The sequence below is a fragment of the Balaenoptera musculus genome, chromosome 1, assembly GCF_009873245.2.
Source record: "Balaenoptera musculus isolate JJ_BM4_2016_0621 chromosome 1, mBalMus1.pri.v3, whole genome shotgun sequence".
Classification (NCBI taxonomy): Eukaryota; Metazoa; Chordata; class Mammalia; order Artiodactyla; family Balaenopteridae; genus Balaenoptera; species Balaenoptera musculus.
The window spans coordinates 155,098,831-155,123,358 of record NC_045785.1 but is presented as its reverse complement, the minus strand read 5'-3'; the positions used below and the strand labels follow the sequence as shown (position 1 = coordinate 155,123,358).

General features: G+C 34.1%; 1 protein-coding gene across 3 annotated transcripts in view; it reads right to left on the bottom strand.

The window, feature by feature from the left end:
* Positions 1 to 7,075: 7,075 nt before the first annotated feature.
* The window catches only part of EXO1 (exonuclease 1), a 46,566-nt gene continuing 29,113 nt past the window's right edge, over positions 7,076 to 24,528 (bottom strand). Inside the window, exons 11-14 of one of the 3 annotated variants that reach the window (XM_036849651.1) lie at positions 22,717 to 22,960; positions 18,431 to 18,989; positions 10,597 to 10,790; positions 7,076 to 7,550 (exon numbers count right to left, since the gene is read on the bottom strand). In XM_036849651.1, the coding sequence (XP_036705546.1) occupies positions 7,412 to 7,550; positions 10,597 to 10,790; positions 18,431 to 18,989; positions 22,717 to 22,960 (1,136 nt within the window). In that variant the 3' untranslated portion in view covers positions 7,076 to 7,411. Of the gene's footprint in view, positions 7,551 to 10,592; positions 10,791 to 18,430; positions 18,990 to 22,716; positions 22,964 to 24,528 lie in introns of all 3 variants that reach the window. The other 2 variants (XM_036849578.1, XM_036849701.1) reach the window with 2 other exon arrangements.

The window sequence follows — 24,528 nt, the reverse complement described above, 5'->3', positions numbered from 1 at the left end:
ATTTAACTTTTCTTGTGTACATGACATATAAATGGCTCTGGCTCATTCCCATCAACATTTCCTTCAAAGTGTAGAAGATATAGAGGTAACCAAGACACAGAACCTACCCTCACTGAGTGGTCACACTTGAACATTTCTTTCTTGTCTCTATTCTGCATTAATTGGTCCATTTGTTGCCTAGGTCTAATCTTATCTAAGACAAAAATACACCTGTGAAACACCCTAACAGGAATAGTACCCAGAATGATTTATATCTTGAAATGGAGTAAACCTTCCAAGGAAGGCTGTCAAGTGTTTCTCCCTCTTCTAGCCCCTTTTCTGTAAACTGACTTTATATATTTTTGTGGCTAATAAAATTACTAAAACATTCTTATTTTGGTTTAATAAATTAGCTTTAAAATCTTAATTACCATGAAACCAAGAGGTTCTTCACTTTTTTCCAAAATGCAGTATTGAAATATTTGATGCAATATTGTTTAAATACTGAAAACATTATCTAAATATTAAGAAATAAGTAAATTATGGCATGCATTTTATGGAGTTAAAGAGAGTAATTAATGGTAAACTAATCTATGTATATTAACAGGAAGAGATGTTCAAATCCTATGTGGATTAAAAAAAGTTAGTTTCAGAAACTATGTTTTAAAGAAGTCACAGACCCAGCAATCCCACTACTGGGCATATACCCTAAGAAAACCATAATTCAAAAACATACATGTACCACAATGTTCATTGCAGCACTATTTACAATAGCCAGGACATGGAAGCAACCTAAATGTCCATCGACAGTTGAATGGATAAAGAAGATATGGCACATATATACAATGGAATATTACTCAGCCATAAAAAATAATGAAACTGAGTTATTTGTAATGAGGTGGATGGACCTAGAGTCTGTCATGCAGAGCGAAGTAAGTCAGAAAGAGAAAAACAAATACCGTATGCTAACATGTATATATGGAATCTAAAAAACACAGCACTGATGAACGTAGTGTCAGGGCAGGAATAAAGATGCAGATGTAGAGAATGGACTTGAGGACACAGAGGGGGAAGGGGAAGCTCAGACAAAGTGCGAGGGTAGCATTGACATATATACATTACCAAATGTAAAATGGATGGCTAGTGGGAAGCTGCTGCATAGCACAGGGAGATCAGCTCGGTGCTTTGTGACCACCTAGAGGGGTGGGATAGGGAGGGTGGGAGGGAGGCTCTAGAGGGAGGGGACATGGGGATATATGTATACATATAGCTGATTCATTTTGTTGTAAAGCAGAAACTAACACAACATTGTAAAGCAATTATACTCCAATAAAGATATTTAAAAAATAAAAGGCCCTGATATATAAAAATAAATAGATAAATAAATTAAAAATAAAAGAAGTCACAGAAAACAAAACTTCATAAAAAATAAAATACCCACCAATCAGACAATAGGGAAGATTAGGATTGGGGATATTAATCAAGAGACTTGAAGTTGGTCTGTAATGTTGGAATTTTTATAACAATATATTTTGTGCCCTACTTGTATAATTAAAAGAAACAAGTAAAACATTGTATACTAGGGTGAGTTTTTAAATAGACAAAAGCGTGTGAAATTCTCTTCAGACCTTAAGCAATGTGGAGGAGCTGCCCTCTTGTGGAGCTTTTGGAACAGTCTTTAAATAGTTACTCATAAATCAAAGAATTTACTGTTTGGTTCACAGAATTTTGGAGTTGTAATTTCTGAGCTAGAGGTCAACCCCTCATGTTTGTCCTGTGAGAAAAAAGAAGACAACAAAGGTTCAGTGGTTTACCCAAGGTCACTTCGAGTTTTTGGCAAGTCAGAATTATAAATCAAATCTTCTGATCCCTATCTGGAATTCAGTTATTCTTCTGCCTCCCCTAAACCATGAGTCAACAAGTGTCAAACACTGACATTGTGTTTAGAGAGACTTCAGGTGCTATACAATATACAGTGCCTGGTAGCCGTAAGTCATTTAATAAGAATGTGGGATGCTGACCATATTGCCAGGAACTTGCTGGGGGTTGAGCAACAAAGGTGGATAACACTTTCTGTCGTGGATTGTAAAGTCAAGTACAACTGACATAGTTTTACATTACCCTCAGCCTGCATCTAGTCATTAAACAAGCAACAAGTAACACGCAACAACAGTCTATTGCTGCAGAGGGGCGAGGGGTTGGAGACAGAACACTTATGAGGCACAAGTGCATGAGGAAGGCTAAAAACTGAGGATAGAGCAGGAACACTGAAAAACAAACAAAACGAAAAACGCTAGCACCACACTAGAGGAATTTGAAGTCAGTGGTGCACTTGTCATAGCAATAACAAACCCAAACCAGTTAAACTCCTGACGAGAGTTTACAGTGTCACACTCTAACCCCTAGTGGAAGAGGCATGCCCATTTCCAGGCATATCATTTACTTCAGTCCCTACTGTTCTATATCAACATATGGCATGCAAGTCAATCAAAAAATGACACACACACACACACACACACACACAACAAGGAAAAGGAAAACAATGTCAAGACACAAGATACAGAACCAGACTCAGAGACGACCCAGATATTAGAAATACCAGAAAAGGTATTTAAAATAACTATAGGTAATATGCCTTGTGTAAAATATGGATAATATGTGCATGAGCAGATTGGGGGAATGTCAGTAGAGAAATGGAAACTGTAAATTAGAAATGCTAGAAATAAAACAAAAAGCTCAAGGAAAGAATTGGTTAACTAGAAAATGGGTTCATAACAATTACCCAAACTGAAAAACAAAAACAGAGTAGAAAGTAATCATAACAGCACTAATAGCTGTGGGACAATTTTGAGCAGTCTAACATGTGCAATTGGAATCCCAAAAGAAGAGAGAATGGGAACTACATAGGGAAATGGGACTGGGAATCATACTGCTCCGTTTATTTTCACTTTACCCCTTCTTTTCAGCATTGAACCTCACCTTTCCCACAGCTGTGCTTCATGTCTTTCAGGATCAGAGGCTGTCTGGTGCCAACTGTCCAGAGTTAACTTTGGGAAATAAGGATAGCTGCTTGATTTTGTGCATGAGGGACAGGATATGTGGCATCGAATTGCTGCAGTTCCTCTATCCTAAGGTACACGCTTTAACATTTTTGAGAATAGTGTGTACCTTAAAGTTGATGGAGTTTTTTTCCAATGGTACATAAAATAATGATGCATCTTACAATCAATTATGTCTTCAATTTGATGGAATACTAATACTATTAAAAAATTACTGTAAAACAGAAAATATGAAAGACCACACAAAACAAGTAAATGGCTTAATAAATTATAAGGCTAACATTTTACTTTATGATATGGATAGCCTGGTAAGTTATATTATAAGCAAACTCTGTCATAAAATACACCACCCAGGAAATAAAACTTTGCCAGCAATTCCCAGAATCTGTTCCACATGCTTTGTTTTAATATCAATGTCCAACCACCCCACCCCCCGTAACCACCACCCTAAATTTTATAGTTATCACTTCTTTATATTTCTCTATTGTTTAATCACCAGAATGTGCATCCCTAAATAATCTAGTTTAGTTCTGTCCTTTTTTTAATATGGAATTTTCCTCTCCATCCCTTTCCTTACAATTTGTCTGTTGAGAATCCAAGGGCATTTAACCTGCAGTTCCTTGCAGACTGGATTTTGCTAATTGCACACTCATGTTGCAGTCCCACATGTTCCTCTGTCCTCTGTATTTCCTGCAATTCGGCAGCTGGATCCAGAGGAATGATCAGACTCATCTCCAATCCCTTGGCAAGACTACAGAGGATGCTGAGTTCTTTCATTATGAGACATAAAATGTCTAGTTATGATGTTAATAGCAGCTGATGCTCAAAGCCTAAATCCATTAATCCACTGGGGGTCGCAAAATGGTGATATTATCTCTTTTTCATTATTAGAACAGTAAAGAGATTTATCTTGTTTTATTACCCATTGGTACAGTACAGACAGGGAAAATGCCTGATATTTCTCCTTTTATTTTCCCATATTCAAGATAATGAATTGATATTCCATCATCCTCTGAAGGTGACCAATTTTTTAAAAATATGTTTATGATGGGATCCAGTAAACAATTATTATCTTTTGAAGATCAAATTCTCCCATGTTTGGACAGTGGGGGTCTCTTCAGGTGTCTCCTTAATCATTTTGAAATTACATTAGTCGTCAGTAAAGGCTTCTGTTTCAACAAGATATCCCAGGCTTGTCTTTTACACTTCCTTTCCAGACTATTTTTCCAAGAAGCTCTCATTTCTTTTGGTGAAAAATGGTATTTTAAGACTACAAGCTGAGTGATAGAGATGCTCATTGGTACTGGATTGGTTAATTTTTTTCTGGGTCTCTTCAGTGTGTATATACATGTATATACATGTATATATATAGTGTGTGTGTGTATATACATTCATAAGTCTCTATCATTACTCCCAACCCAAGTTTATAACTACATTTAAAAAAAATTAACCTGTTCTGTATTTTATCTGTATCTCCTTTCTCTAGACATTAAGAATCCTGGTTCTCAAGAAAATTGGGGATGAATTAGAATATCCCATAAATATTCATTTATTCTATCCCACATTATATACACAATGGTCCTAAAATAACAATATCAGACTACTACTATGAGCTAAACAAAATGTTTTGCATATGGTCTCTCCTCTGTAGTTGTACTACCTGTGTCATCTGGACATACAGCCATTGCATATCATACGCTCCCTTTTAGCTCTCAAATTTTTAATTGTACAAGTCACTATGTTTGATGGTCACCACCAACCTTTATGGTGCTATTTCTCTATTTTAGTTATTTTCTGATTCCTCAGGAAGAGCTTAGCGAGCAGTATTTTCCAAATTCTTGTTCGATGGATAAGTTTGTGCCCTTTATAATTGAAAGTCGATTTTGTTGAACATAAAAGCCTTTGCTTACATTTTCCCTTGAGTATCTTTAACATGTTACTCCATTTTCTTCAGGTATAAAGAATAATTGTGGAAAAGTCTGATGATCATCTTTTTTTTTTCTTCCATGTCACTTGCTGTTCTTGCCTACCCAGAGGATTTTTCCTTTCTTTAAAGTAACTTGCTGTCACTTATGACTTGGTGTTGGCAGTTTTGGATCAATAATCTTGGGTATAATAGTGCATTTAAAAAATATTGTTTCAAATCTTTTAAAAATTAACAAAGTTTTCTGAAAATAGGGGTGTTTTTCTTCAGAGACTCCTATTATCTGTATATTGGACCTTCTGCCTCATCTTCAACATCTGTCACTTCCTAATCTTTTAAAGTGTTTTTTTCCATTTTGTTTTGATTTTTACCTATTTCTTTTAAGGCATCATCTATCTGTATGTTTATTTGCTTGTGTTCCTTCTAGTTTAGGCTTAATTTCCAAAATTTTTTTCCAATCCTTTCCTGAGCTTATCTTTTTTTTTTTCTGAGTTTTTCCAATTCTAAATTTCCTTCGTATCCTACACTATTTTCTTAATAACTTCTAGCACATTTTGAAATAGACTGGTTTTGATCTGCTCTGGGGACCTTTCTGGTAGATTTTCATTATTTGTAAAGATGTTATTCTGCTCTTGACTTGTTTAAATCAATTTTGTAAGGGATTGATCTAAAAACTTTTCTGTGGTTTCTTTTTAAGTAAAAATAATTTTCTTTAACTTTGAGGAGGCATGGATCATGGGAGCTTCTCAAACCTCAGCTGTTTTGTTGTTGTTGTTGGTTTTTTCGTTTTTGTTTTTGTTTTCAGTGTTCAAAAACAAAAACAGTATTCTGCTGAGATTTCTTGGTCAACAATCCTCCCTTCACTGTATTTAACCTTATCTTCCTTTGTGTCTGTTGTCACTCTCCTGCTCAATTTTGGTTTTACAGCCAGCAGTTTCTCTTCTGTGGAGCCTTGACAAATATGGCAAATCATTTCAAAAGTTCATATGGACTACATTGCTTCATTCCTTCAGACATAACTGCAGGTCTCCTGCACTCGCTCACCACTGGAATGCTCAAAGCCTCTCCCAGTTTCAAATGGCTGTTTGCAACTTGGCCTGCTATGTGTTTCAACAATCATTCTATATAAGTTCTGTTCTCAGGTCCATTAGATGCCCTATTGCCATCCTCTACTTCTCCCAGATAGATGCTAGTACCACTTTGTGGTCTTGTGGCTTTTGGTAGCTTGTCTTCACCCACTTATATTTCAGGATTTAAGTATATGATGCCATCTAAATTTGTTGTAATGTTGTTCATTAGTATTTTGACTTTGCTATCCAGTTGCTGTTATGCAGTGGTTCGGAGATTGACAAACTGCAGCACTGCTGCCATCTTCCCTTTCTTAATTTGTTCTATAACAGGAAACATTCACAGAAAGTTCAGATTGGCTTTTGTTCTTTGTATTTGGTCTTTTCCAGATTTTTTTTTTTTAATTTTTGTCTTTTAACATTTTTATGCTGTTTCTTACAATGTTATGTTTTTTGTTCCACTCTGACCTCCTCTACTAAGTCTCATTTAAAAATTAAAATGCTCTGGATCCCTTTCCTTTATCCTCTATATCTCAGACACTTTTACAATTCCTTTACTTCCTGTCAGATTGTCACTTACTTCACTTCCTTACTTCAGATCTTCACTTGCATAGCTGGTTTTCTTTCCAAGAATCTATTTCTTTGAAGAGTATGTACACATCACAGACTCTGCAGCTTTAGTATTTTACATTGCACCTAGGACACTAGTTTTAAATATACATTAAGGAATTTTTAGCCCACACTTCAAAAAAGACATATAAGAGAAACAGGTTATTTTGAAGTTTAAGAATATTAATTATATAAGAAGTAGTTCCTTTCATATGATGCTGGAACCAATTTTCTTTTACTGTCAATCTGTAACCCAACCAAACTCTTCAGGGAAAACAGAGCACTGCCCCATTTATGCAATGATCTTTAACCCTTCCAACTACCCCTCCCATCCCAGCAACTGTATTTCCAATTCAACCCTGAAAGACAGACAGGAAAGGCAGGTGAAAAAACTATAGCTTGAAGAAACACAGTAATTTCCTCTAGTATAAAATGACCACAGAATTGTGGTTTTCCATTTACCATCCTTGTACTTGACAACATTACAGAAATCTTTAGAGTAGATTTTTGTAAGTTCCAAGGGACTTGCTCAATTAACATTAAAACTTCGAAAACCTATCAAAACCAAAATTATTTCTCTAGTTAGTTTCTTATGAAAATATAAAAAGCTGAACAAAAAGTTATATAGTTAATATACAAAATGTACTCTATTTAAAAATAAGTAGCATAGATCTAAGAACAAATCTTTCATACTGATAACTGCTTCATTCTCAAACAGGACATGAAATTGATAGAGATTCTCTTGCAGGCAATAGCCTCCCAGCTGCCTGTGTTTATTGGAATATTGCTCTCTGAACACGCATACAGTCAGAATTGTTAAATATATCCTCTTCTTCTGGAGTTAGTTGGATGTTATCTTTGACTGGAGACAGGGGATCTGGCTTCTTACAAGAAGGAAGCTTTTCAGAATCTCTGCAAAAGATAATATAATAAAATGAATTTATTGGGTAGTGTTATTAATATAATAAAATGAATTTATATAATAAAATGAATTTATAGGGTAGTGTTTATTAGAAAATAATCTACCTGGACAAAATAGAGGTATATAAAGAGGATAAGACTCTCTACTGTATAATTTGTCTCAATTTATTATATGATACATTCAGGTTCTCCTCTGAGTATGCCCAATAAAATTTGAGTTTTGCAGAGGCCGCGATAGTGAGAGGCCCGCGCACCGCGATGAAGAGTGGCCCCCACTTGCCGCAACTAGAGAAAGCTCTTGCACAGAAACGAAGACCCAACACAGCCATAAATAAATAAACAAATAAATTAAAAAAAAAAAATTTGAGTTTTGCTTCTTAGTATCCATGCCTGCTTTCTAAATCACCTTTCAAGGTAGGTGCCAAGCCACTACTAAATATATACTAGCTAAGGCAGAATGGTTCCAATAAACAAACTTTAGTTCTTTTCTCTCTAGAACCCTTCTCAAGTCTGGCTGAGGACCAGCATGAGTGAAGCATAAACAAATGTTTAAGCCTTATCTTTTTACTCCTCCCCTTCTCCCAACTTTTGGAAGGAAGTTCTATGTCTATAAAAATTAATCCTATTATGAAGATAACAAAACTGATTCTATGTCCTGTCAACAAAAATTCAACAGGAGTAATTAAGTCTTATTTTTCTACAAGGCATTTAAGAATACTGCTGCACCCTTAATTTCCCTCTAGTAGCAGTTCTCAAAGTATGATCCACAGATGCCTAAAAATTCCCAAGACACTTTCAGGGGGTTTGTAAGATCTAAACTATTTTCATAATAATATTTAGACTTTATCTGCCTTTCTTAGCATGCTGACATTTATACTGATAATCCAAAAGCAGAACTGAGTAACGCTGTTGGCAACTTAGGATGTATCAAGACAGTAGCACCAAACTGTTTAAGAAATACTAATAGTATTAAAACAAAAGTCAGTCTCAAGAACATTCTTGATGAGGTAGTAAAAATCATAAATTTTATTAAATCTCAACCCTCTCAACTTCTTAACATTCTGTGACAAACTGAGAAACACACAGAAGTCACTTTTGTTACATAATGAAGTCTGATGGCTATCTCAAGTAAAAGTATGTGTGACACCATGGTTATTCAAATTTAGGTATTTGGCAAAGGGCTTCTCTAGAATGAACAAAGAGAGACTGTTTGTTACTTCAAAGAAAAAAATCTGACAGTATTTGTTGCCAATGACAAAACTCAAGCTTTCAAGTGAAAATTAGGAGTTTGGAAAACTGATACCTGTCACTTGACAGCTTCCCAGTACTTAAAGACTTTGCTGATAAGATTGTGATTTTTAAATATTGTATAATGAAATGTGTCAACAGTTGGAAGATAAGCCCAACTCAATAAACCCACATTTTCCAAATAATCAATGCCAATGTTATAAAATCATGCATGAGTAAAAGATGCACACAAAGTACAATATGGACCAGTGGACTGTAATGTTACACAGAGTATAAAAAGTCAATTTATATGGTTTCATATTCTACATTACAACTAACTTTTAAGAAACCACCACTTGTTGAATTTTGGTGTAAAATAAAAGAAGAAAAATTACAATTAAATAAAAATACTATTATGCTAAAATGCATTTTCCAATTACAAATACATGTGGGGACAGATTTTCTTCATATAATTCAACCAAAGCAACATTTCATAACAGATCAAACACAGAAGCAGATAAACAATGTGATTCTCACTTTTTTTGTTTTGAAAAACATAGCTATTTTTTTGTAAAAATATACTATCAATTTTAAAATGTAATGAGATTGCTGTTATTTAAAAATAAATAAATATTTTTTAAATGCCCATTTTAATTCCTAAGATGGTTAAATGTTGACAAATATAGCCCACATAAACCAAAGTACTTTTGGGCACTCAATAATTTTTAAGACTAAAAAGCATTCCTAAAGGCAAATAGTTTGAGAACTGGACTTCCCTGGTGGTCCAGTGGATAAGGCTCTGTGCTCCCAATGCAGGGGTCCAGGTTTGATCCCTGTTCAGGGAACTAGACCCCGCATGCATGCTGCAACTAAGAGTTTGTATGCTGCAACTAAGAAGCCCGCATGTTCCAACTAAGAGGCCCGCGTGCTGCAACTAAAAAAGATGCCGTGTGCCGCAACTAAGACCTGGCACAGCCAAAATAAATAAATAAATAAATATTAAAAAAAAAGTTTGAGAACTGCTGCTATATGGTTTAATCTAGACTTTACACAATGTAAAGTAAAAACATTATTGTCCAGCACTTATTACAAAGTGTTTCCACTCATACTATCTCATCTGATTGTGATAACATTTCTATTAGGTAAGGTTTAATCTTATCATCCCATGTAAGTCACCTCCCCCCTTTCCCTCCCTCCCTTTCTCTTTGTGTTTATTCTTAGCACATTTGCTTTAATAAGAACAAGAAAATAAATTAATTATAAATCTATGCTACTCTGTGGCTAATTTTGTTGTCTAACAGATGCAATTTGGTTCAAAAAATGTAGATATATAGAGGGTCAATTCTCTTAAAACAGTGTTTGCTACATACATTAGAAATCTGGTTAATTCATCATATAAACTCATTGATTCTTCCCATTTTAGATGTGATAATTTAGGGAAACAAACTGCTTTAAATCCAGAAGTACCATAGAGCATTACCTTCCCACTCCCATGTCTAAAACAACATTTAGAAGGAAAGAAAAATAAGACACTTAAGGCCTGGAAAAGTAATTTGCTTAACAACAGAGAGACCCCAAAGCCAGATTGAGAACTGAGGTTTTTAGTTTGCCACCTTTTCACTAAAAGAAGGTACAGAAACTGAAGTTAAATATTCTTACAAAGAGTCAGTTAAAGGGACTAGAGGAAAATAATTCTCTTAGGGTAAGAGAAAAAGAAGTTGATTCGTATGAAAATAGAAAGAGGAGACAGGGATTGAAATTACAGAAAAAAAATATTTATCATTTTAGAATAAGTTACAAGATAACTCACTTTTTAAATACAAAATTTTTCCAGAGTTCATTGATTTTTATCTGCAATCCTGGCTTGTTCTCGGCATTATGATGATTTCTCTTATGGATGCTTGATGGCTTCTTGCTCAGCCCACTGACTCTGGCAGGTACTAAAGGTTTGATCTTGGTTGTAGAAAGATTGTCCACAGAACTAGATTTATACAGCCCAGGAACCTGAAGATTAAATGCCTGTTTTAATACTATTCTGTTAAAGCAACTACCTTTATTTAATTTCAAACTATTATTTATACACTGGAACAAAAAATAACCTATAATCAATGTGCAAAAGTGTGCTTATAAACGTCTACAAAATTATCATAATATTTTCACCAGGTAATACATGTACCTGGCACTAAATCAAAAGTATAAAAGAACAGACAGAAAAGTGAGTCTCCCTTACTCCCTCACTGCCTTTAGGCAGTCACTGTTACCAGTTTCCTGTACAACCACTGAATTCATTCACACACACACACACACACACACACACACACACAACTGGCAGCATACTACAAAATGTCGTGTACTTTGTTTTTCTTGCCTAGTATATCTTGATTTTACTTAACAATGTATCTTGGAGATTTTTCCATTTCACATGTAGAACTGAATTTTGTTTTAAATAGGTTGCCTGTTTTTTCCATTGTATAAATGTGCCATAATTTACTTAAACAGATCTCTACTGACATTTAAGTTGAATCCATTGGTTTCTTTTAATTGAGGTATAATTTACAACATTGTGTTAGTTTCAAGTGTATAGCAAAGTGACTCAGTTATATATACATATATATCATATATATATTCTTTTTCAGATTCTTTTCCATTATAGGTTATTACAAGATACTGAGTATAGTTCCCTGTGCTATACAGTAGGTCCTTGTTGTTTGTTTATTTTATATATAGTAGCAGGTATGTTAATCCCCAACTCCTACATTATTCCCCACCCCTGCCCTCGCTATCCCCTTTGGTAACCATAAGTTTGTTTTCTATGTCTGTCAGTCTATTTCTGATTTGTAAATAAGTTCATTTGTATCATTTTTTTTTAGATTCCACAAATAAGTGATATTATATGATATTTGTCTTTGTCTGACTTGATTTTTATGCTGTGTGAAATATGGAGCCATTAAAATTTTGTTGCTTTTTTTTTGGATAGTAGGAGTGTGGTAATATAAAACAAGGCTTTAAAATTAATGAATCTAGTAGAGGGTGTATAAAGAATGGAAGGACTCACACATGAAAGATGAAATCTTGAATTAGGATGTTGGTGATGGGAAAAGGGAGATCAAGAAATAAGACAAAGAAAGAAACAGGATTTAGATAGGTATAGTTATTTGGTTGTTTTTCTTTAACCCTTGAAAAAGAAGGATCCAACTGGAGGTTATAAAGAAAGAGGACGGGGCTTCCCTGGTGGTGCAGTGGTTGGGAATCTGCCTGCCAATGCAGGGGACACGGGTTTGAGCCCTGGTCTGGGAAGATCCCACATGCTGCGGAACAACTAGGCCCGTGAGCCACAACTACTGAGCCTGCGCGTCTGGAGCCCGTGCTCCGCAACAAGAGAGGCCGCAACAGTGAGAGGCCCGCGCACCGCGATGAAGAGTGGCCCCCGCTTGCCGCAACTGGAGAAAGCCCTCGCACAGAAACGAAGACCCAACACAGCCACAGATAAAAATAAATTTAAAAAACTGGAAACAGTTCTAGAAAAAAAAAAAAAGAAAAAGAATGCTCATAATTTAAAAAAAAAAAAAAAAAAAAGAGGACAACCGTAAGATTTTGAAACTAAGTGACATAGAACAAATATTATAATTTTATATAACTGATAAAGATGCTCTGAGAAGTACTGGTTAGAGGTTAAAAACATATAAGTTTGATTTTAGATCCTGAATTTGGATACTAGGGAGCAAGAAGGAAGGTTCATCTGGGAGTTGTCACCAAAACAGAAGTGACAGTTAAAACACTGACAATGCAAATCTGACAGAAAGAATAAAAATAATAAAAAGATGATGGTTTAATGTCCTCCTTTTTTTTTTTTTTTTTTTTTTAAAAAAACATTTATTTATTTATTTATTTATGGCTGTGTTGGATCTTCGTTTCTGTGCGAGGGCTTTCCCTAGTTGTGGCAAGTGGGGGCCACTCTTCATCATGGTGCGCGGGCTTCTCACTATCACGGCCTCTCTTGTTGCGAAGCACAGGCTCCAGACGCGCAAGCTCAGTAATTGTGGCTCACGGGCTTAGCTGCTCCGCGGCATGTGGGATCCTCCCAGACCAGGGCTCAAACCCGTGTCCCCTGCATTGGCAGGCAGACTCTCAACCACTGCGCCACCAGGGAAGCCCCTTTGAGGACATTAAACCATCATCTTTAATATAACTCCTTTTGAGAAAGTACTTTCTACATCTCTAATCCTATCATTGTGAATAATTTTAGTATCTTTCCAGACTTTTTACTATGATTGTACAAACATACACACATGTGTGTCTTTTCCAGCATTTAAGCAAACAAAAACACCATGCTATTGTGTTTAATATTGTTTAATAGCATGGTTTCCCTTTTCATTCAAAAATAATATGGACATGTTTCCAAGACTGTATCTGTTTGACAAAGTCTTTCTCACTTAAAGATTTTTAAAAGAATCTTATATTTACACATTTTACATTCATATCCTTATTATCTTTCAGGTTTATATTTATATAGCATGAGATGGGGACTTTCTTTCAAATAGATATGCCAGGCCATTTATTTAAAATTTTTGTAAAGTTTTTATGCTTTTAAAAATACGCATAAGAAAATAATATGTTAACTATTATATATACTATAACTGTTATATATATGTTATATATATATGTTATATATATTATATATATATTATATATTATACATATATATTATATATATGTTAACTATTACATATACTACTATTCATATACTACTATTCATATAACTATATATGAATATATGAATATAGTTTTCTTGTATAAATATAAGAAAAATAATATATGTTCACTATAGAAGAACATGAGAAAACAAAGAAAAAAAATTCACCTATATATCTACCAGTCAAGAGCTAAAACCAACAACGTATTTAATGTATTTCACTCTCTTATTTCTAGATATTTAGATTTTTTCCCCCAATTTTTCATTATTGTAACCAATGCAAGAATAAGTGCTCTTGTATTTAAACTCTCATTACCTCCTTAGGCTCAAGTTTTAGAATGCACTTACTGGGTTAAATTATTTGAACTCTTTCAAATTGCTTTCCAGAAATGGCACAGCAATTCTTACTCTCCTAAACACGTGATTATTCATCTCACTATACTCTTATAAAATGAGTAAATTCAAAACTTTTTTGGAAAAATGAGAGGTAAGAAATTATATTTTATTACTTTGATTTGCGTTGATTACTAATGAGGTTGAATGTGCTTTTATATGTTAATCAGCCATTTGTGCTTTTTCTTTTGTGATTTCTGTTCATGTCCCTTCCCCATTTTTAAGTCAGGATTTAGTATTCTGATATTGACAGGCAAGAACACTTAATATATAAAATAGGCTTTAACTTACGAGCTTTCACTATGCAGTCACACATATATTTACATATTTTGATAAAAAAAAAAAGCTTGGCTTATCAGGTACCCAATTTCTAGAATGCCTTTTTGCAATATACATCAAAGCTTTAAACCATACATGCCTTTGCACCAGTAATAACACTTCATAGAATTCACCCCTACGAAATAATCAAAAATGTGTACAGTACTCAAATATTTACCAACAAAATCTTCATTGCATTACTGTTTGCTACAGCAAAAATTTTTAGGGTAAAGGACAAACATAAGAAGATTAGCTAAACCCATATGATGGCATATTTTATTCATTATAATTAATGTTATGTAAGTACATAGAAAAAGTTCTTTATACTGTAAGAGAAAAATAGCAGGTTTCACAATTTAAACACCTACAAATCATGCACAAATACAGTTCTAGATGATTTGAAGGTAGACATTTTGTGTAAATAAGAATATAGGAATTTTGATTTTTAATTTTGCTTATATTTCTTATTGCCTGGTAATAAGCATGTGCTGCTTCTGAAATTTAAAATAATTTAATTAAGTGTTTTACCTTGTTCCTTAGAAGCGTGTCTTTTTTCGAAAAATGAAATAAATGTAGCTTGGATTTCTGATTACCTTGATTATCAAGTGACTTAAAATTGCAATCAGATTCCTAGGTCCCCGAGATGAAAAAATAAAGCAAACTTAGATTTTTACTATCAAATTTCTATGACAACTGACCAATATTCAACAAAACATAAAACAAGTAAATTGAGAAAATCAGTGTAAATAAAATGTAATTTATCAGAAGAAAAAAGTATAAAAAGCATGAAATAGAATAAAAGAAAATTAATCTTATGTGGAAAGAATGGTGTTTGCTAGTTTCACTAAAGAAAACCAGCTGAAGAAGTAAACTGTATAAAATATAAATTAGAAAGCTATAAGCAAAAAAAAAAAAAAAAAAAAAAACTATAAGCATGCGGGGTGGTGGTGGGATGAATTGGGAGACTGGGATTGACATACATACACTAATATGTACAAAATAGATAACTAATAAGAACCTGCTGTATAGCACAGGGAACTCCACTTCGCTGTACAGTAGAAACTAATACAACATTGTAAAACAACTATATCTCAACAAAACAAAAAAACCCCACAACATGGAGATCACTGTCCTGGGAGAAAAAAAAAAAAAGACATGCCAAGCATTTGCTGTCTTCCTTTTTAATGGACAGATGGCTGCAGTGATTCATTTCTTAATCACTTCAGGTCCAAACATACAGGAGTAATTTTCACTGAGTCTTTCCTGCCATGATTAAACCATATTGACATGATAGATCTCAATTCCTCCTCCCAAGTTTGCAATGTTGGGGACCTGGATCCTATAACAAAATCCATGTTCAAGGTCATCTTTGTACTGGATGTTCTGTGTATCCCCTTCCAAACTGTGAGCAAGGCACAAGCTGTGTCACATAATGTTAAAGCCAACCCAGTGTCTGGTATATTGTGATATAATACAGAATCTACAACTGCTCCAGACAATGGAAGACTATACTTGAAATTTTCATGCATCCCACATTGCCCCAAAGTAAAAAAGAAAAAAAAACAAAACAAAACCTATAAGCAGAGTCTCCAGAACCAGAGGGAGTACACAGGTCTTCTTAAAATTGAAGGTGTTTATGCTTGAGATGAAACTGACTTCTATCTATGCAAGAGGTATGCTTATGTGTACAAAGCAAAGAACAACACTGTAACTCATGGTGGCAAACTCAACAGAAGCAGAGTAATCTAGGGAAAAATAACTCGTGCTCATGGAAACAATGGCATGGGGTTCATGCCAAATTTTGAAGCAATCTTCCTGCTAAAGCCATTGGACACAGAATCCACGTGATGCTGTACCCCTTCAAGGATTTAAAATTTTTGGAAAGTAAATAAATAAAAGTGTGGATTTGTTCTCTTGTTAAATAAAAAAAAAGTCTCCTGCTGTAACATCATTTGTAAACTTGGCTAATAGTTTTCATAAATTACTAGCTACAAAAGGTTGAACGAGTATAGTTCTACATCTCTTTTTAATTGTGTAACATGTTCAACATTAAAGAGAAAAAAGGCATATACTTTCAAGAAGTAGAGTAGCACTGTATCAAATGCAGTTACCTTCAGCAAAGACCTTTAAGACCTACCCTCTACAGCCCAATCCCATCATGTAAGACTTTTCTATAGACAGAATAATCTGGATTCCCACAAAAGTCAAATAAAAAAGGACAATGAATGCAAATTCAGAAGGCTTTATATTTCTGCATTTTTCAAGAGGTTTTTTTTTTTTTAATATTTATCTTGGGATTCTACATAGTATTATATATTTAAAACAATCCAAAAGTGAAAAATACTCCATTAATTTGGATTGTAACTTACAGAAACTCTAACATTTCTTGCTCATAGTAGTGATGACTCTGGGCTATATCATTTCTTAAAATAAAGATCAAGAGTAAGATCCTAAGATTAATTAATCTCCAATACGGTTAATGAACTCAATATACATAGAATACATGGTTGTTGCTTTTCACAGTGAACCACCAGTGTAAGTCTCCAATGCATTTTCTTCAGAACCATACAGTAAAACCTGATATTCAAAATGAAGCCCCAGTGGCACTGTGGCTCTCTAAAACATTTTCTGAATAAAGAAAGATTACACAGTCTTTATGTTACCTACTATTGTCTCAATTGTTTGACAATTAATTCATTTATCCAAAGAGGAATTTACCACATCTGGTGGCAAGAGATGACTTAATGAATGATTCTTAGTTTGTCTGTTTGTTTTTGAGAGGAGAGAATTTATGTTTCTATAATTGATAATCACAAAAATGGTTAGCCCAGAAGACAGAAGTGTAGAGAGTTCTGTCAGCATGATGAGCCCATAGGCTGTGAGCTGGTAAGGTTTCTCAGTAAAACATGCTAAAAGCTTTACAAAGTTAGTAAAGCAGGAAGATGTCTGCTGGAAAAGGAACAAGAACACCCCAAAGGAGCTCAGCAGACTTGAAAGTATCCTCACAAATAGACGGTGATTTTTAAAGAAAGATGTTCAAGAAATAGCAACTGTGATGATACCCGAATGGTGCCATGAGAAAAATGCAGTAAGATGTGGAAAATCAAAAAGATGACATTAAAATGGAGGTTCATATTAAAAGAAACAGAGTCTTCTAGACCAGTATGGATAAACTGAAGGCAAAGTGAGTGAATGCGAAAAGAAAAGCAAAAGCCTCAAGGGTTTGGTTTGGCATACTCTTACTTAAAAAACACTACATGGAATGGATTTTGGATTTGAATATATTAATTCATTTCCGCTTTCTCCAAATGAAAACAATTTGCTTCCATATTGTAACTAGGCTTTTGTCTTTAATTTGAGTCCAATACAACTCAAGTTTCCTTTAGGAACTTGAATAAAATACTTTCCTTTTCATAAACACAAGATATACTGATTTATTAGATGTTTAATATTCAGGATTATCAGACCTCAAAGTTCTATCAAATATTACCAAGGCTGTAATTGTTCTTACAACTTGGTAACTGTAGTTGTGAACATAAAATGAAGTATGTTAAATTGGTAAATTTAAGATAACTCAGATTAAAGAATGTTATTATGCCATCATGTCATTTTAAAATATGATGTCACTGGGTCTTATGAGCAGTACTTATCTGGAGCTTTGATTTTACTTAAGTAAGGATAAAGATATTTTACAAATAAAAAAATGGCTAGGATGCTTTTATTAATTTAAACAGAATAACATAAAATCACTTGTATTACTATTTTGTTTTGTCATAAAGGGGAATTACAAAAAGAATAATAAGAGTAAATAAAAAATGTATTTCTGAAGTACTAAAACTTAAGACGAACACCATCCCATTAACAGGGCCATTTCATTATAAGGTTTCAAATGTTGTCTGAATTCAAGAGTATATTAAGGATTTAAATATTAAATTTATAATAACTTTTCATGAAGCTTATCATTCTGCTTAGGTCTTAAGTGTTCCACAACTTGAGACACCTATCAATGGAACACAGTGATTCAAGAAATACAGTTAGATTAAATGTATAAGAGTCTAAAATACAGAGAAGCCCTTCAGATGAATAAAACATGAACTTTCTACACAGTAAGATCTAGAATGAAAAATTAAAACAGTCAATTATTTCCATAATGTAGGCAAAATTTCCTCAGTTGTCTGATAAACACCCTATTTTCTCTTACATATGAATTTGAAAACAAACGCTTCATAATGTGACTTACCTCTGAATCTAAATCCTCACTAGAAGGCTGAGAAAGTTTTGATGCATTTAAATTGTGTGGTGATAAGTCCATGCTTTCCTGAGACTGTGAAGACCAATCCACTTCATGTAAGGGATGAGATTCATCACTTGACTCATCACTCTTTAACTGAGATGCATCAGACGGCTCATTATTCTCAGGCAGAGAGATGGGAGAATCACTCTTTCTAAGGAACTGCTGCAATGCTGTGCTTGGAGAGGGGCTTGGTGTTCTTGAAAAATCTCCAAGACTTCCAGACCAACTGAAACAACTTCTTAGTGTACCCAAGGTGGGTGGTGAGATGGTCCTCGTGAATCTGCTGGCCTTAAAAGACTGAGACTCTTCAGCAATCACAGTCACATCATCTGGAATATGCTCACTTGAATTATGTGCTACACTGATATCTAACAACTTCTTGCCATCTAGACAATCTGATTCATTTACATCGGTTTCTTTATCTGTGACAGCAGTTTCATCTAGAGACTGGCTGCTTGCTTTCTTTGATATACAGTCAGCAGAATCCAGAGAATTGGAAAAAAACCTAACAGAAAAAACAACAGAAAGAATGCAGAAGTGTTTTAGAGTTTTCTCACAAAGGTGACAAGATTCATAATGGAAAAATGGTTCTTTTAAAAAAATCTCATAAATATATTAATTTCATAAGTAAAGGCAAAATAGATTTTACACATGGCTGATACTCAAATATTTGAACAGATATAGAAATATGCAACAGAAAGGACACTTTATAACTATTGTCTCTAATTTTGTAAAAGCAAAATAAATTAGCCATTTACCCCTCATCTTAGCTTACCTCCTAGTAGTAGCAAGCCATCTGGGAACTTGTAGTAGTATACTAATCTACCAAGCTTTTTATATACCCTATAAACGTCTACACTAATTTAAATATTGAGGTTAAGACTTTCAAATCAATTATTAAATTATGTATTACTAAAGAGGTATTACTTATTCAGGGTAGCAGCTTTAAAAAAATCACTTTTAAAAACTCCAATATAAATGAAACAAAGATCAGTATCATTACTGGGAAGGATGTATTCAAGGAGTGTTTTTAGGTTTAAAAAGAAAATCCGAGAGTGTATGATCAGCTAACTATGAAACTTAAAGAGAATTTACCTCATTAATAGGCATTAGTTCAAATCCAAGATGATTAAACAGAATATTTACTAAATGCTGGAGAGTAAAAATCCTCTCTTATCTTTACATCAAATCCTTAGCTGACGTGTGTGGGTACAGGGCAGGAAGGAAGCAGCACGTAAAAGGAGAAGTCTTACTTGGTTTTTCACTGAGCAAGAAACATCAGCTCCTTTATCTGATCACATAATTCACTTTTAAGCAAACAATAACCCCTATGATATCCAAACATTTTTCTATGTATTATTTCGTAGGTAAGAGAAGTTAGAGTAACAGAGCCCAAGGTTATAAAATTAATCAACTAAAGAACAGAATTAAAACCCAGAACCCCTCCTAGTTCACGGCTGTTTCTTTCCAAACAGCCTATGGTGTGACTTAACTGATAATTATATTTCTAGATCTGAGAAAATAAATAGGCATTATTCTAGGATAAGTATCTATATAATAAAGATAAGACTTAAAACAGACTTCCAAAAAGCAAACAGATTGGAGACAATCTTTTGCATATTTAATACCTCCTGTTATGTTATATTAAAAAGAATGGGGTGGGAATGACCACTGGCATATATATTAGTGACTGGGCACTGTGCCAGGTGTCTGATATATATAACTTCCGCTAGTCTTAAAACAGTCTTATGCATATGATCATCCATATTTTATAGTTAAAAAAATAGGCTCAGGGAAGTTGAATGGCATATGAAAGATCACTCAACTAATTAAATGATAGAGTGAGAATTCAAGTCCAGGCCTATAAGATTGTGTGCTCCTTTCAAGGTACCATGCCAACTATGACTAGGAATCTTTCCTATCACTAATACTAACTATACAACTCTGGGAAAGTTTCTTAACCTCTGAGAGTCTCAATTTCTTAGCCCAAAATAGAGAAAGTAACGCCGACCTGAATATCTCATAATACTGTTGCGAGGAATAACATATAAAAGAACTTTGAAAATCAGCTAAGAAAACTAATTTAACAATATCTAATTATTATTAGATATTGCTCTATAATCTAGATCAGAAAACTATACACCAAAGATTTACTCCCAATTATTATTTCACAGGAAGTTGATACAGAAAAAAATATTTCTCCAAGCATTTCTTAATGCGTCCTCTGAACAATTTCTTAGCGAAACAACTAAGCTATATAAAGCAGTTATTTACAGCTTCAGAGATTTCATTAAGCTTCCACAATGACTTAATAGCCAAGACCTGTAGAGACACACAAACATTATTCTCATTAGCTGTCTCCAAAGAGGAAGAAAAAGGAATTCTATTTTCACCTAAATGGAAAGAAAAAGAAGCACTTCTCCAGAGGCAGAGAAATGAAATCCTATTTTCACCCAAATGGAAAAATAAAACACGAGTTCCAAAAATTTCTCTGAATGACAGAAGTCAACTTTCTAGAATGTATAAATCAGCATAAATCATCTAGAACCCTATTTTCCATCTTTTGCAGCCTACTTTTTCATTAGTCCACCGTTAACAAGCACCTTTAATGAGGGTGACTAACAAAGGAAGAATCAAAATGATCATTTCATTGTACTGTGAATGTTTCCTTGGAAAGACTTGATGGGGGAAGGGTTTGAAACATCCCCTAAAGGAGGCTTAGGGACTATCGGTGGTTCATTCCTTCATGTCCTTCTCCTATCATCATGGTTAGACAAATCTGGCTGCAACCTAGTTTATTAAACTTGAAAAATAAAAAATATTCATTCTAAGTCTTCTAGAGAAATACAGGGGCTGATAAAGTTTCTCTTTCTTAAAGTTACTAAATCATGCCTAAATAACTTCTAACACTTAAATTTCCTGTTTCTAGTTGTGGTACCACTATCCAAAGTCAATAAAATAAGAACTATTTATTGTATGTTTATCATCTGTTGGGCACTATTTTACACACTTTACTTATGGTAATAATTTAATTCTAGCAGCGATCCTAAGATTGTTATACTTGTTAGCCTTGAAGAAACGGAAGCACCCAGAAATTAACTTGCTCAAGTCAAACATCTCATGAGTAAACAGGACAGGATTCAAATCCAGGTGGTCTAACCTCAGGGACCAAATTCCTAACCCCTAAGTTATACTGACTCTTCAAATTCTCATCTTCACTCGCAGGGACTATGGCAACAGCCTAACCTTTCTGCTCAGCTTTGGCCCTCTAGAATCCATTCTTCACAGTGTGTTCAGAGTGGTCTATCTAAACCAGGAATCAAATCATACTCCTCCCCTGATTAAAACCTTCTAAATATTTCCCATCACCCCTAAAGACTCAAGTTCCTTAGATTGGCTTACAAGCCTTTCATGAACTGGTTTGCTTATTTCTGCTCCCTTTTCATCCTTTTCCCAACTTATGTTGTGGCAGAAGTAATAATAGCAGTGATCAACAGCAAATAGTTAACCCCATGCTCCGTGCTGTTGCTCACTTCCATGCCTCTGTCCAAGGTGCATGAGTCTGCTGGGAAAGTACCTGGCTCCCTTCTTTGCTTCACCCACTCATCATTTAAACCTAGGTAACAGCACCTAACACTGATCCCTTCCCTCTCACCCTTTCCAACCATTGCCTCAGCATTAGATGCCCTCAAAACACCTCATGCATGATTTTGTCATTGTACTTACCACACTGTATGGAAAGATTTTGTTACTGACCTATTTCTCCAACTACGAAAAACTACATGTTTCTCAAGAGCAAAAACTATGTCTCTCATTTTTGTAACACAGCATCTAGTATGGTATCAGATTATCAATTAATATGAGAACTCCACAGTCATCTGTATTTAAATAGATTTCTAATAATACTTTGTAAAATTATATTTACCTCTTAAAGAAACTAAGAAAATAGAAACCAAGTGGGAGGGAGGAACCCCCAAAGTGACAGAGTTTTTCTAATGCAAAATGTAGTAAGGTCTATAATTCTTATTTTGGTTCTCTATGGAGAGATTGCAAAAGTAACAGAAGTTCAAGGGAACAGTGGAACTAAAGCAATACATGATAAAAAACTAATTGGATTAAGCCAAGTTTTATACCTATCCCATTAGATTCAATGTTATTCAGGACAATTAAAATAAATGCCAACAGAGTATATAATACAACAGACACACAACATTCTATAGATATAACTATACCTGCTTCTGGTTCCTGGAACCACAACTGCACCACTTTCTTCATTTTTTCTCTGTAAAAATGTTGCAAATTTGTTTCTTGTCCTAGGTGGTGTGCTTAAGCTTTTTTTAATAGTAATTCCATCTACCAGGTCAGGAATAAACCGTTCAGAAGAGTTCAATAACTTATTGCCTTCACAACTATTTTTCTTGATCTTCTTTGTAAAGGAAGTAGAATACTGACCCAATAGATCATCTTCTGATAGCTCTTCTAAGTAAAAACAAAATTATTTGTAAATCTTTATTTCATGTGTAGTTAGACATTTGGTCTTACTTTCACAGTCCATGTCCTATTGTCCTAAAGATGAAGTCTTAATTTTTTTTTAAACTATGCATCAGAAAAGGAAATAAAAGAATGACTGAATAAAAAATTCCCTTGGCTGTGTTTTACAATTTCAAAAATTGGCTATGATTTAATGTCAACTATTTGTACGATTTTATGTGAAATTACCCAAGCCAAAATTTCAGGGTACAATCAATTCTGTAAGGCTCTACACTCATTATAGTAAGGGCCTAATTCTAAATGTTAAAAAAAAAAAAAAAAAAGGAATTAAATCTATGATTAAACTAATGTTTGTTTAAAAAAAATGTTTCAACATTTTTCAAAAAAATGTTTCAAGGAGCTATATATACACACCATCACTGAGTTACGGTTTTTGAGGTGTATTTGATTGTCCTGTAGTCAAAGGTAATTTGTGCTCTAGCTCTGATCCTCATTACATAGCTATGGGGCTCTAGAAGACTGTTGTGTAACAAATGCATTTTATTGGTATAAGAATAAATCATAAGACTAAACAATGTAAGATGTTAAAGCTGAAATGGGCAAGGACATAGAGATAGCATTAAGGTACTTTAAATTAGTCCAACTAATTCTCAGTCTGAATAGTTTCCACTCACATGGGAGTAAATGCTCATGACTTTAAGAAGTTGGTAAAACAGTTGAGGGTGCCAAAATACTACAGACAAGGTGATACCTCAAATTCAAAAATGTATAGAGTAAAAAAAACCTATAGGTCAGTAAACTTGTAAAACTCTGTTTATTATGCAGGGAGTTGGGAGCTCTTTCAGAAGAGGAAAAAAATAAATATCGTAGGATCCCCAGCAAGCCTTCACCAAGAAGCCACACCACACTAATCTCATTTTCTTTTTATGATAAGGTTGTTAGACTAGCTATTTGGAGAAATTCATAGACTTAGTATACATATTTTAAGCGAAACTTGAAGACATACTTGAGCCATACTTCTCAAATTTCCAGGTGACATAATACCCACGTTAGAAGACAATATAAAGGTTCAAAAAAGAAAAAAAAAATAATAGGCAGAACAAGGGATTATAATGAACTAAGATTACCTCAGTAAGGATAATGTAACCCATATTTAAGTTTAAAAATATAACTACCTGGCTTAACAGCAACTGGTGGATTTCGATTATAAGCTCAGTAAATGCCAGCAAAATGACAAGAATACTACTAAAAGCTCATGTTATCTTAGTTTGCAGTAATAAAAGCAGTTTCTGCATGAAGGACTGAAATAGTGCCACAATTCTAAATATGATCTATGGTAAGCAGACCACATCTCAACAACCACTCACTGTAGTAGTTACAAATTATTAAAAAATTTATATTGTATCCAAAGCATAACCTGGATAAGATAAGGAACTTTTAGCTTGCAAAAGAAATTTAGGAAGGTCACAATGGCTAAATATATGAAGGGCTGTCACATTAAAGAGGGAAAAAATTTACTGTTTTTTGTTTTGTTTTTGTGTTTGTGTGTGTGC